Source organism: Siphateles boraxobius, unplaced genomic scaffold, assembly GCF_051911475.1.
Source record: "Siphateles boraxobius isolate OS27281-9 unplaced genomic scaffold, OSU_SipBor_1 12, whole genome shotgun sequence".
Classification (NCBI taxonomy): Eukaryota; Metazoa; Chordata; class Actinopteri; order Cypriniformes; family Leuciscidae; genus Siphateles; species Siphateles boraxobius.
In genome coordinates, this window is record NW_027508722.1 from 32715001 (window position 1) to 32730000 (window position 15000).

Consider the following 15000-nt stretch of genomic DNA (forward strand, 5'->3'; position numbering starts at 1 on the left):
CTGCATCATCATCATCAAACAGAATCTCTGGGATAATGACTGTTAGCTCGTGTTTGTGACTCAGATGAAATCTCTCAGCATTACTCTTCTTCTTCACAGAGCTGGTGTGTCTCAGTGTTGTGTTTGTTAGAAGCTCTAGAGTTCGAGACTCTCCCGATTACAGACCGATCGACCCGCCTGACATCCTCAAACCAGCCGAGCAGCAAATGAGTTTACACACACACACACACACACACACACACACACACACACACACACACACACACACACACACACACACACACACACACACACACACACACACACACCCTACTGAACTCACAATACCATATTACTGCGATACTCCAAGACATATGATAAAACGTTACAAAAAATGTGCTGTTGATTAAAATGCTAAATTTGATATATTACATTGTGTGTGTAAATGAATAGACTTGGACTTGGTGCTGAAACCCAAAGCACAGGACAATAGAGACACCAGAATAAACATATTCATGATTCTGAAGATGAAAATACTGAATTATTGTAGATGAATATGCTTGATCTCTGTCACTGACTAGATATATTTAAAATAATGTACAACACTTTTTACTGGTAACATCAGATATTTGGCATTATCAGGAGCCACAAATATTCCCATTATTATACATTATATTCAACATTATATATAGTAGTTTAATGTAGTACTGACACTAAAACTCTTTATTTGTGAACTATACACAATACATTGTTGCATTTTTGTATTGCGATATATTGTGACACCCCTAATGAAGATGCATTAATGAAGCCGAATCTCAACAGAAGCCAATCAGAGTGCCGTTTGACGTGTGATTGACAGCTGTCCTGAACTCATCGTCTGTGATGCGCTTCTGCTCTGTTGGACTGATGCTGTGTGTGTCCTTGTGCAGATGCATGATGGGAAGGCTGGACTCATCTACATGCACAGCATTAAATGAGCAGCAGGGAGACGTCTGATCTGTGTGTGTGTGTGTGTGTGTGTGTGTGTTAAACGCTCTTCTGAGGATCACAGACGGATGCAGATGGCAGAAATCACAGCTTGTGATAAACCCGTGTGTTTAAAGTGACACATGGTCACATGACACATGTTTCAAGGCTGAATTATGTTGTTATCTTGGTTTTTTGCTATTATTGGATTTAGTGGCTGGAAATCTTGAATCAGAATATCTTTCCCTCTCTTTATCTCTTCTCTGGTGATGTGGGCGGGGCAACCTGTCACTCACATGAGATCAGCCAATAGCAAACCACAACCATCCAATCAATTCCCCACAAACACAATCAAGCCCCGCCCACATTTGTTCGTGAAGCGTTTCAGTCGGATATATGGAACAAGAGGAAAGAAAAGACTAGTGCAAATTCCATTTCATGCGACTTTCGTTGCGTCCGAAATCACAAAAGTATGTTCGGTAACACTTTATTTTACAGTGTCCTTGTTACATACTGTATGTTACATGCACTTACAATAACAGTAAATAATGCATAATTACATGCAACTAACCCTCAACCAAACCTTAATCCTAAAACCCTATAGTACCGTAAGTACATGTTAATTAATATTACTCAGTATTTAAATGTATAATTACACTGTAACAAAGGACCACTTAAAATAAAGTGTAACCGTTAACCGTATGTTCTATATAGTGTAAATGTGTGTAGTATCAATGTAATCCGGACGCAATACATTCGCCATGTTGTCATTATTACTTTTGTTTTCTCACATACTGTTTTTCACCTAATTTTGATATATAAAATGTTTGTACGTTTTTTTACGTCTGGTAGGTTATGTTCTAAAGATATCACAAACATGTTATTGTAGCCTACTATAATTTTTTTATTTATAATGTTTTTTTTATGTTCGTGACGTGTATTTCAGTGTGTGTGTGTGTGTGTGTGATAAATACAGTGAGCTATCGATATTAGTGATGAGTCAGCACACTGGTTTAACCCTGTGTGTTCTGCACTGCTCTGAGCTCGACCGACACACACACACACACACACACACACCAGACCGACACTAGTGACCGGAGCATCACGACACGGGTGAGTTTACACGCATTTACTACAGGATGCTCGGCCTCTATTGCCCAAATAAAGCTGTTTAAGTGTGTGATGCGCAGTACGGGAGTGTGTGTGTGTGTGTGTGTGTGTGTGTGTGCAGTCAGTCTGTCGCCTCGCGCACCGGGAAGCAGCAGCATCATCATCAGAGCCGGTAAACACCCGTTCATCCTTCAGTCTCGTGTGTGTGTGTGTGTGTGTGTGCGTCTACATAGAGAGTAACACCACAGCTGCATCATTTATGTGTATTTGTGTCCTTAATCATTAAGCAGAACTCATAGAAATAGTTTTATATTTTTGTGGAATTTGATTGACAGTCATCATGACACACAAGCGCGTGCCCGTCATTGAATCCCTCGCGCGGGCTCTCGTCGATATGATTGTATGTGATGCAATCGTGTTTCGTTGTGCATCTGCGGGTTTCGAGGTCACATGATGTGAGTTTATGAACTTCCCTGGCACCAGTTTTCATTTTTGTGGTTCTGCAATGCGGTGGGTGTGGCCTGCGCGTGCACGCGTACTGCCGGCGTGACATCACTCGCTGCCGTGATGACGCGATGAAGCCCGCAGAACTTATAGTGTGTGTGTGTGTGTGTTTGTTTGTGTGTGCGAAGTGAGAAATACACTGACAGGAATGATCTTTATTTTCCAAAATCCTGAGGGAATTCTGATGTCATAACATCAAAAGCAGGTCAAATACGAACAGAATAGAAATTCCACTTAAATTCCTTTAGGATTTTTTTGGGAAGAGAATTGATGATTAATGTTCACGTGAATTATTTATTTATGCAGAAATGCAGGGTGTAAATAATGGTATAAAGTACAGCATTGACAGTCAACAACTGTGTAATATCTACTCTTATTATTAATAATCAATAGCACATTATTAGGCATAACCAGCATCATAACTCATTTACAGTGGATTGATGTGTATTGTTTTCATCAATCTCACTGAAGGTGGCTGCTGACACATAATGTATTCAGTTAAGCAGACATAATGATTTAGTTGGCATTGATTACAGCTCATGCTCGTAATGATAATACTTGATAGTTTTTTATTATTGTAACAGGCACAGAAACGCTGCAGATCTAAAGGTCAGTTTGTGGGATTTGATGTTCATTGCTCCTGAAGTATGACTTTATGAAGCGTGTGTGTGATTCTTTGATTTCAATCTCAGGAAGCTCGTACAGTGACAGCCGTACGAATGTTTGTCTGTCCTTCGTTTAGCAGACGTCTCGTGAGATCAGACTGAAGAACAGCTTCTATTTCTGACTGTAATTCAGAGCGCTGCTCGACTCGGCCTAGATTCAGGGATTGTTCTGGTTCTCGTCACTCTAATCGGACCGTTCTGTGTTCAGGAACATCTCTGAGAGCAAAAGGACATTATACATTAGGGTGAATTATTCACACATATTTCATCCCAAAATCAAAAGGTTACTTTTCATAAGAAAAAATGAGTATCCATTATTTATTCATTTTGCATTTTGACGTTATATTCATTACATTATTCATTCTCATTACTTTAATGCATCTAGATGTTTTATGTACATTTATAATTGTCATTTTTCTCAATGCTGATTCAGATTGTTTATACAACCACCTAGTAACACACTAAAAACCAGTCAGAACACCCTAGCAATCACCTAGGAACACCCTACTAAAATCCATGCAGAACACCTTAGCAGCTACATAGCAACACCCTAGCTACAACCTAGGAACACAAACATTTACTCGGAACACTTTAGCAACTGTATAGCAACACCCTAGCAATCACATAGGAACACCCTACTAAAAGCAACTGCGTTAACAACACCCTAGCATCCACCTAGGAACACTCCATTAAAAGCAACTGCGTTAACAACACCCTAGCAACCACCTAGGAACACAAAAAATTACTCAGAACACTTTAGCAACTGTATAGCAAAACCCTAGCGATCACCTAGGAACACCCCACTAAAAGCAACTGCGTTAACACCCTAGCAACCACCTAGGAACACTCCATTAAAAGCAACTGCGTTAACAACACCCTAGCAACCACCTAGGAACACCCTACTTAAATCAATTCCGAACACCTTACCAGCTGCATAGCAACGCTATAGCAACCTCCTAAGAACACACTAAAATGACTCAGAACATTCTAGCAGCAGCATAGCAACACACTAGCAACCACCTATGAACATCCTAGTAAAAGCAACTGCAACAATTGCCTTAGCAACCGCATAACAACCACCTAGTTACAAACTAAAAACCACTCAGAACACCATAAAAACTGTATAGCAACACCCTAGAAATCACCTGGGAACACCCAACTAAAAACCCTGCAGAACACCTCAGCAACTGCATAGCAACACCCTAGCAACCACCTAGGAACACACTAAAACTGATTAGAGCAGCTTAGCAACACCCTAGAAACCACCTAGTAACGCACTAAAATCACTCTGAATGTTATAGCAACTGCATAGCAACACCCTTGCAAGCACCTAGGAACATACACAATTACTCAAACACCTTAGCAACTGCGTAGGAAAACCCTAGCAACACACTAAAACCACTCAGAACACCCTAGCAACCGCGCACTGTGATACAGCTAGATGTTTTATGTACTTTACATTTATAATTCAAATTATGTTCTTGTTAATATAATACAATTTTTAATTTGTTCATATGCATTAAAGACAGTACAACAAATACTGCCAAAATGTATAGATATTTTTTTATATTTATTCATTTTTTTATTACTTTATAAATAATATTTTGTGGCTAATGAGAATCAGATGTACTTAATTCATTGTCATGAGATTAGAATAATGATGTGAGATTGATTTATTGATTACTCACTTAATTGATCATGTCTGAAAGCTATGATTTTGTCTTTGTGTGATTCAAACAAATCTCGATAAGCAGATAATGTGCGGCATTATTATTATTATTATTTATGATAATAACTGATTGTCTATCAGAACACAATAATAAACCTCAGGAGTTATTCTCGGCTCCGGTGAGGACTACTGGACTCATGAATAATGCATGAGGGGGATTTCACTGCGGCGTCAGCGCTGGGTTTATTAGTCGCCGACGTGTTCCAGATCACAGAGAGGAGTGCAGGGTTTAGGTGACGTCTGTGTGTGAAAGGGTTGTGAGCTCTTATAGACACAATGCTGTATCGGAGCATCTGATTGGCTGAGAGCCTCCGGCGTGTCCTTTGCAGAGAGACAAAGACACATCTCAAGGACTAACAGACTAAATCCAAACCAGAAACCACAACAAATCATTCAGGGTTGAATCTGAGGGTAATAATAACTATAATCCGATACTGTATTCATGCATTATTATTTATTTATATATTTTCTATGGTATGTTTTCACGGTAGTAATACTATAAAAATATGAAATATTGCATTTTTTATTATGCAGTCTTGTGTTGGTTTTGTCGTGTTATGGTTAGAGCACGGTTCCCCTAATATGATAGAAAGCTTATACAGTCAACCAAAAATTATTCAGACACCAGATATAATTTTTGATATTTTTTAACTAGTGTGTGCAGGACACTATAGTTCATTTATGTAAGTGAGGAGAGCAAAATAAATTAAACTGTGTGGAAATCATCCCGCTCATGTTTCCTCGTGTGGATGAATGTGCAGGATTGAAATGTGAGTGTCTGGAATATTTGTTCTCCGACTGGCTCTGTTATTAAAGGGGTTTGATTGGCAGCTGTCACTCATGCAGATTGTCAGTTATTAGACATCTCAAAAAAAGTGAGAAACTTGTTCGTGTTTAATTTGATTGATCCAGCAGTCCGCCAATGATGAACCGTGTCTCCTGCGGACACTGAGTCAATGTTGTTTCCTTACGAGAAGTAAAACAGAAACACACGAGTCACTAGTTGTCATCCAGTAAGAGTCTAGCGCTGTAAAATGAGAAATGCTTTAGTTCATATTAAGATCTCTGACTATTTATTGCAGATTTGAGGAGACGTGTGAAATTACTGCAGTTTTGAGGATAATTCAGCCTGTCTCCATTTGCTCTCAATCTCAGTGATGTCTTGGAGAAACTATTAAGATTTTAAAGTGATCTCATTTCTCAATTTTTTGTTCTCTTGCAGTCATTTTCACACATTGCTCATTTCACGATACTTGATTCTCAACAATCAGCAACACACTAAAACCACTCAGAACACCTTAGCAGCTGCATAGCAACACCCTAGTAACACAGTAAAACTACTCAAAACACTTTAGCAGCTGGATAGCAACACCCTAGTAACACAGTAAAACCACTCAGAACACCTTAGCAGCTGCATAGCAACACCCCAGTAACACAGTAAAACCACTCAGAACACCTTAGCAGCTGGATAGCAACACCCTAGTAACACAGTAAAACCACTCAGAACACCTTTGAAATGGCATAGCAACACCCTGGCATCCACCTAGGAACACACTAAAAACCACTCAAAACATAGAAGCACACTAATTATCACTCAAAGCACACTTTAGCAACTGCATAGTAACACCCTAGCAACCACTTTGTAACAAGCTGAAAAAACACTCGGAACACCAGCAACATCCTGGCATTCACCTAGTAACACCACTAAATACACCACTAAATACACCTCAGCAATTGCATAGCAACACCATAACATCAATATCTTAGCAACTGCATAGCAACACCCCCCTGCATTAAACGCATTAAATGCCACTTAAAACACCTCAGCAACTACATAGCAACACCCTAGAAACCACTCAGAACACTTTAGATGCAGGCCTGCATCTATAAACACACCAAAAAGAAGCAATTTTAGTTGCATAGCAACACCCTAGCAACCCCCCTTACACCCCCAGCACAGTTAAACACCTCACGCTCACTTCAGAAGATCTAGTCCAGCATCTGACGACAGCAATCGAGTGATTGATGAGCATCTTCCTGTTTCTGGAGTTAAACACTGATTCTTCATTCAGCTCACGCAGGACGACCTCAGATCACACACACACACACACACACACACACACACACACACACACACACACACACACACACACACACACACTCAAACACTCGAGTCCCACAGTGGCAGAATCTATATTTGTCCTCCTCTACAGAAATGAAAGACTCATTCTAATGAAGGACAGGAAACGCATCGCGACTGCTTCCTGTTTGCACTGTTTGATGTGATGACGAGCTTTCATCTTCCTCATCCGATGGGATTCTCTCACCTTTCCCTCATTTGATCTTCTTCTGCTCTCTGGATCTATCCCAGAATTCTCTGTCTGTTTGCATGATACACAGATGCATTTGTTGAGCCATAAATCAGTTTTTGTCTGCATCTTAATGCTGTTCCCATAATGCCTTTGATCCAAAGATCCGCAGAAGCGTCTGTGCAGATAAATGTTAGTTTCCTAAAGAGGAAAGACAAAGTAATACAAAGTAACATTAATATTAACGATCCTGTGCATCATTCGTTATGATCACATGAACAGGAATCAGTGGGAAATGGATTATGAATGTTAAATTCATCTTATCTGAGTCTGTGAGCGGAACACATTCATATTTACTCAAAGTAAAGTTCACCTTAAAACACCAGAGCTTGACATTGAGGTCAAAGGTCAGTTGGAGATGCTGGGTTGTTTTGTTTAAAGGCATAGTTCATTTGCTGTGATCTCAGTATCATGTTCAGGAGTTCAGTGTTTGTTTCTGCTCTGATCACAGTTTGATCTGAAATGACGACAGAACCGGAGAGTAAAGCAGAGCAGCAGGAGGCCGGTGTGGCTCCGCCCCCTTTAGCCCCGCCCCCTTCGGCCACGCCCCTCGACAACCAGCTTCCCCCAGCCGACGCCCACAGCACACCTGTCAGGAAACAACAGGTACATCTTCTGATTGTCATGGTAACGCTACTGTATACATCGCATTGTTTACATTTTTGCTAAAAGTTCAAGATTAACAACAGGCCAAACTATTAAATTCAATTTAAATGCCATTTATTTTCAGATATAATCATTTTTCAAATAAAAATTTCTTTATTTTTACATTTTTAACAAAAAAATCATTTAGTATGTTTATTTAGAGTTTTGAATTACAAGGATCGCCAATTCCTCATAATATAGGGGTGTGGTGTGTCTGAAACCTGAATACACACCTCAATATAAGGACAACGTAATGTAGGTCAAACCAGCATACACACACGCGCACACACACACAGGTGTCAGTGTCTGATTGTGTGTGTTTCTCTGTGACGTCAGGCCGGGGAGCGTGAGGTGGGCGGAGTCCCGCAGGGGAAAGCCAATCAGCAGCCGGCCGAGGACGACGGCTCCTCCCACTGGTCCTCCTCCAGCAAACTCACCCGATCTCCTGTGAAAGTGATCAAGAAACCCAAGAACATGCAGTGCAAGATCTCACTGCTCGACGGCTCCGACTACACCTGCGTGGTGGAGGTGAGACTCTCACAAATACACACACACACACACACACACACACACACACACACACACACACACACACACACAGTGTTAATCAGTGTTGATTTAAGAGAGAGACTCAACCAGGCCCCGCCCCTTTATTCTGTTTAAAGTCCCTGTAAAGGCAATTTTAAAAAAAAATTCTAAACACATTAGAAATGTTAGAAATGTATTGCTAAAACATATTACAAAGACTGTGAACTGTGAAGAACTGAATTGTGGAGTTAGACCGTTAAACAGTTTTTCACCATTGCTATTTTCCGGATTTTTTGGGCGGGTCTAAATCGGGGCTCGATGACGCACTGGAGCCCTGAGCTCCTGGCCCCGCCCCTACTTGATGACGCACTGGAGCCCTGAGCTCCTGGCCCCGCCCCTACTTGATGACGCACTGGAGCCCTGAGCTCCTGGCCCCGCCCCTACTTGATGACGCACTGGAGCCCTGAGCTCCTGGCCCCGCCCCTACTTGATGACGCACTGGAGCCCTGAGCTCCTGGCCCCGCCCCTACTTGATGACGCACTGGAGCCCTGAGCTCCTGGCCCCGCCCCTACTTGATGAGGCACTGGAGCCCTGAGCTCCTGGCCCCGCCCCTACTTGATGAGGCACTGGAGCCCTGAGCTCCTGGCCCCGCCCCTACTTGATGACGCACTAGAGCCACTGAGCTCCTGGCCACGCCCCTACTTGATGACGCACTAGAGCCACTGAGCTCCTGGCCACGCCCCTACTTGATGACGCACTACAGCCACTGAGCTCCTGGCCCCGCCCCTACTTGATGACGCACTAGAGCCACTGAGCTCCTGGCCACGCCCCTACTTGATGACGCACTACAGCCACTGAGCTCCTGGCCCCGCCCCTACTTGATGACGCACTAGAGCCACTGAGCTCCTGGCCACGCCCCTACTTGATGACGCACTAGAGCCACTGAGGCTGGCCGCTCCACTAACAATATAAATAGAGCACATTCGCATCAGTTAGCTAACTAGTTAGCTATGTCTTCGTCACGGAAATGCGTACTACCTGGATGCGATCATGTCTACAAAACAGACCTTATTTAAATTTCCTAAAAACGATCACATCAAGAAGAGGTGGATTCATTTTGTGAAGAGCCACCTTGATGGAGAGCTGAGGATCACCACCAGAACCCGCCTCTGTAGTGATCATTTTACACGGGATAGTTTTATAAACTTTCGTCGGAGACAACTGGGATTCACTGATAATCCGCTGTTACTGGTGAATGGGGCCGAACGACTATCTCCCGCCTCGGCCTTCATCCTCCCGTCGCGCCGACAGCTGGTGCCATCATCGGTAGTGCGTGCCCACCAATGAGTGTAAGTTGCCTTGTGCGCTTATGTTATAATTAACCTAATTAGCTGCTAGGAGCATCCATTCCGGCTGTAGCGGGTGACAGTTGAGTGTGGCGACGGCAGCTTTACCGCGAGTGGGCGTGGTTTCAGCGCAGACAGCGGACACGCCCCCAGCGTTTGAGAGCAGAGACTACTGCTAATTTTTTCAGGATTTTGATAGCTTTTTTTATGTACTTGCCAGCTTTTTTTATCATTCAAATTTGGCTGGGTGGCTAATAACACATTTTTCTGTGATATGACAAACTCAGAACACATACTTCATTTTGACTTTACAGGGACTTTAATGTTATTTCTCTCACTACAGAAGCGTGATAAAGGTCAGGTTCTGTTCGATAAAGTCTGTGAACATCTCAATCTCCTGGAGAAAGATTACTTCGGAATCACTTTCCGTGATGTGGAGAATCAAAAGGTAACAGTTAGATTCACACAGATGCAGTGAAGCTTTGAACACTGATTCAGTGAGTCGTGATTCATCTGAACGATTCATTTCAGAACTGGCTGGATCCATCCAAAGACATGAAGAAGCAGATCAGAGGTGAAATACTCGATATAAACATGTGTTCTGTCTTCATGTGCTGCGTTTGAGCTCGATGGGCTTTTCTCTTCAGGTGTCACCTGGAATTTCTCATTCAACGTGAAGTTTTATCCTCCTGAACCGGCGCTGCTTTCTGAAGACATCACCAGGTCCGACTCATTCACACACAGATCTATACACACACACTACCAGTTTTGGATCGGTACGATTTTTTATGTTTTTTAAAATAAGTCTTCTGCTCACCAAGGCTGCATTTATTTGATTAAAAATACAGTAAAAATAGTAACAATGTGAAATATTATTACTGTTTTCTATGTGAATATATAGTAAAGTGTAATTTATTCCTGTGATCAAAGCTGAATTTTCAGCATCATTACTCCAGTCTTCAGTGTCACATGATCCTTCAGAAATCACTATAATATGATGATTTGATGCTCAAGAAACATTTATGATTATTATCAGTGTTGAAAACAGTTTTTTAAATTTTTATGTCAGGATTCTTTGATGAATAGAAAGTTTAAAAGAACAGCATTTATCTGAAATAGAATCTTTTTAACATTAAACACTACCGTTCAAAAGTTTAGGGTCAGTACAAATTCTTCTTTTTGGGGGGGGGGTTATACTTTTATTCATCAAGAATTAATTAAATTGATTAAAAGTTACAGTAAAGACATTTATAATGTTACAAAAGATTATATTTCAGATAAATGCTGTTCTTTTGAACTTTCTATTCATCAAAGAATCCTGAAAAAAAATGTTTTCAACACTGATAATAATCATAAATGTTTCTTGAGCATCAAATCATCATATTATACTGATTTCTGAAGGATCATGTGACATAATATTAAGGAATAAATTTCACTTTAAAATATTAAAATAGAAAATGTTATTTTAAATTGTCATAATATTGAACAACTGTTTTTTTGTATTTTTAATCAAGTAAATGCAGTCTTGGTGAGCAGAAGAGACTTCCTTTTAAAAAAAACAAACAATCTTCCCGATCCTAAACTTGGATCAACGGCAGAGAATGTAATAGAAAATAATAAATGAATAATGCAAGTTTGTGTCCGTCAGGTATTACCTGTGTTTACAGCTGAGGGATGACATCATCTCGGGTCGCTTGCCGTGTTCGTTCGCCACACACACGGTCCTGGGCTCGTACACGGTTCAGTCGGAGCTGGGCGATCACGACCCGGACGAGTACGGCTACGAGTACGTCAGCGAGTTCCGCTTCGCGCCGCATCAGACCAAAGAGATGGAGGAGAAGATCATGGACCTGCACAAGAACTACAAGTGAATCCCGTCCTCTGCTTCACACACACACACACACACACACACACACACACACACACACACACACACACACACACACACACACACACACACACACACACACACACACTCACTCGCACACACAGACACACACACACACACACTCAATCGCACACACACTCACTCGCGCACACACACACACACACACACACACTCACACACACACTCACACACACACACACAAACACACTCACACACACACACACACACACACACACACACACACACACACACACACTCATACTCACACACTCATACTCACACACTCACACACACACACACACACACACTCACACACACACACACACACACACACACACACACACACACACACACACACACACACACACACACACACTCATACTCACACACTCACTCTACTCAAAAAAATTAAGTATACTTGGTTCGGAAACATTCAAAACTAACGTTCACATAATGTTTGAATAATGATACAATGGTATTGGAATGTTTCCTTAACGTTCACATAACCAATCATTTTAATTAAAAATGGATGTTTCTATGTTGATTTAGTTTCAGTTCAATAACAGTTTCAATCAATATTCTGCAGAAGAACATGTTTGACTTCAGTGTTAATAACTTCAAATCCTGATGCCTAATAGTCACGGTTAGGGTTTGGAAGTTAAACGCCTTGTACATGATTTAAGCTTAATTGTGCTGATATATGATTTCAGTGCACATGTTTCCCATGATGCAGTGCGATTGTGTTTGTGTGTCTCTCAGAGGAATGACGCCGGCCGAAGCTGAGATGCATTTTCTGGAGAATGTAAAGAAACTGTCTATGTATGGAGTCGACCTTCATCATGCAAAGGTACACGTGAAACACACACACACATACACACACACACACACACACACACAGACATACACACACACACACACACACACACACACACACAGACAGGCAGACACACACACACACACACACACACACACACACACACACACACACACACACACACACACACACACACACACACACACACACACACACACACACACACCCTTTCAAACTGAAGGATTCAGTGTTTTGTGTTCAGTGTTTATCGTTGTCATTGTTTCTGGTGTCGGTCGATCTGTCAGATGTTCAATGTGACTCTGACCCAGGCTGGGTCGTTCTGGGTCACAATCGACACAAACCAGATATTGACAACCACACATGACAGATAGTTCATAATATCAAGATAGTTGAGGATTATTTATAAACGCTTAAGAATCTATTCTGAATATTGGCAGAATTGATCGTTTTCTTTGAAACCTTCAGTAGTTTATACATATATATATATATATATATAAAATATTTATATTTATATATAATATAAATTATGTATAAAAATGTATATACAGTATATACATGCAAATATTTCCTATTTATATGTATTTATATAAAATAATTATACACAGTACACACACATATATTATGTAAACACAATCTTTTATTTTGGATGCCCAGCACTAATACATATATATATTAGGGCTGTCAGTTAAACGCGTTATTGACGGCGTTAACGCAAAACCATTTTAACGCGATTAATTTTTTTATCGCGAGATTAACGGTCTTTTTGGTCTAGCAAACTTTGTAGTTTTTTTTCACATGCTTTTGCAACAGGACGCGGCATGCGCGGCGAAACCCATTCATTTCAAGGGCTTGCGCCGTGCGAGGACGTTTTGTTGCTTCGTCGACCAAAGCGCAAGTGGATCTTGCTAGACCGGAAACAAAACAACAGGCACGCGCACACACACTTGTTTGGGCTTGCGAGCCGGCCAAATAGGTTAACGTTACGTTTTGAGTGGATGACGAGTGCGAGACGCGGAAATGGATGCCAATAAGATTCTGAATGGAAATTTTACTTTTAAAAAGTTGCCAAATGGTTCCATTGACTAGACCAAAGTGATCTGTGTGTTTTGTCGTTATGAACTGAGCTATCATCATCGCAGCACGTCCAGTCTGAAGTACCACTTGATAATGGCCAAGCACACACACATACACACACACACACACACACACAGCTGATGCGAATTCTCCGCCCCCTCGTCAATATCAGCACCTCGTCAGTATTTCTTTCACCCTTTTATTGATGGACAGTGTTACATTTTGGTACAAAGAAATTATTTGCTCCAAGTGAGAACGTTAGTGTGAAATTGACACACAGTATTGCCTATGTTGCTTTCAATAAAAAAAAATGTGCACAAAGCAAGCAATCCACTTTTTTCATGTTGATAAGGGCATTAAAATGAGAAAAAATAATGAACAAAAAGAAATCAAGAGACATTTAGAATAGATAAAAATGTGCGATTAATCGCGAGTTAACTATGACATTAATGCGATTAATCGCGATTAAATATTTTAATCGTTTGACAGCACTAATATATATATATATAATTTTTTTTAAATTAACATGAACTGAGATTAAAAGTATTGTTGGTTCATGTTAGTTACTAATGTTAACAGATGCAACCTTATCATATAGCGTTACCCATATTTCATTACAATTATTGGAAAAATATGAACTTACATGTAAAATTTCACAGATCAGATGATGCGTTAAAATAGTTTTAGCATCAATTTACTGTGGATTATGCGATTATACTTTGATTTCGCTGATAAAGCATCTGTTTATTTCCTCGTTGAGGCTGTTTGAACTCGCGTGTTTTTCTAACATTCGTTTCGTTTGCAGTCCTGAAGCTCTTCTGCCGATATTCATACCCAGATGATGCTTCATATCATCCATCATTATTAAACATGATTAAAATCATCATGATCATAGTGATTATTAAACAGACAGACAGCTGACGTCCGGTTAGATCAGCCGCTCTTCTCTTCTTCCCCTCTTACTGATGATCTAGTTGATAGGACGATTCTTTCACTGCTTTTCTCCAGCTAAAGGAGAGGTAAGATGCATTGGTGTATATGTGTGTGTCTCTGTGTGTGTGTGTCTTTGTGCATGACCATGAACCGAATCATTGTCTGAGCAAAGACTGTTTACCTTCAGATTCTCCATGTGCGTTTGTTGAGATCCTGCTCCTTTCCTCACGCTCGTACGTCACAGCAGAGCCGAACCCGTTCACCGTGAGCGCCTGGGGGTCCAGGACAGAAAACCACACATCAGAGATCATCAAAATATCATTCTGTCATCATTTACCCGAATACAGTTTCCTAAAGATAGTTTCAGCTTCATTTTAATGATCAGAAATGTTTTAATTAACAATAATACACCGCAAAAAATGCTTTTC

The 15000-nt window shown here is 40.8% G+C and overlaps 1 protein-coding gene across 36 annotated transcripts in view; it reads left to right on the forward strand.

Moving 5' to 3' along the window:
* Nucleotides 1-15000, forward strand: part of epb41l3a (erythrocyte membrane protein band 4.1-like 3a) — a 78725-nt gene that overhangs the window by 10464 nt on the left and 53261 nt on the right. For 13 of the 36 annotated variants that reach the window (XM_077218456.1, XM_077218335.1, XM_077218417.1 and 10 more), the window contains exons 2-8: nt 7774-7928; nt 8304-8495; nt 10186-10290; nt 10374-10416; nt 10490-10565; nt 11491-11709; nt 12490-12577. In XM_077218456.1, coding sequence (XP_077074571.1) covers nt 7785-7928; nt 8304-8495; nt 10186-10290; nt 10374-10416; nt 10490-10565; nt 11491-11709; nt 12490-12577 — 867 coding nt within the window. In that variant the 5' untranslated portion in view covers nt 7774-7784. Of the gene's footprint in view, nt 1-1980; nt 2228-7773; nt 7929-8303; nt 8496-10185; nt 10291-10373; nt 10417-10489; nt 10566-11490; nt 11710-12489; nt 12578-14613; nt 14659-15000 lie in introns of those variants that run through there. The other 23 variants (XM_077218225.1, XM_077218230.1, XM_077218243.1 and 20 more) reach the window with 8 other exon arrangements.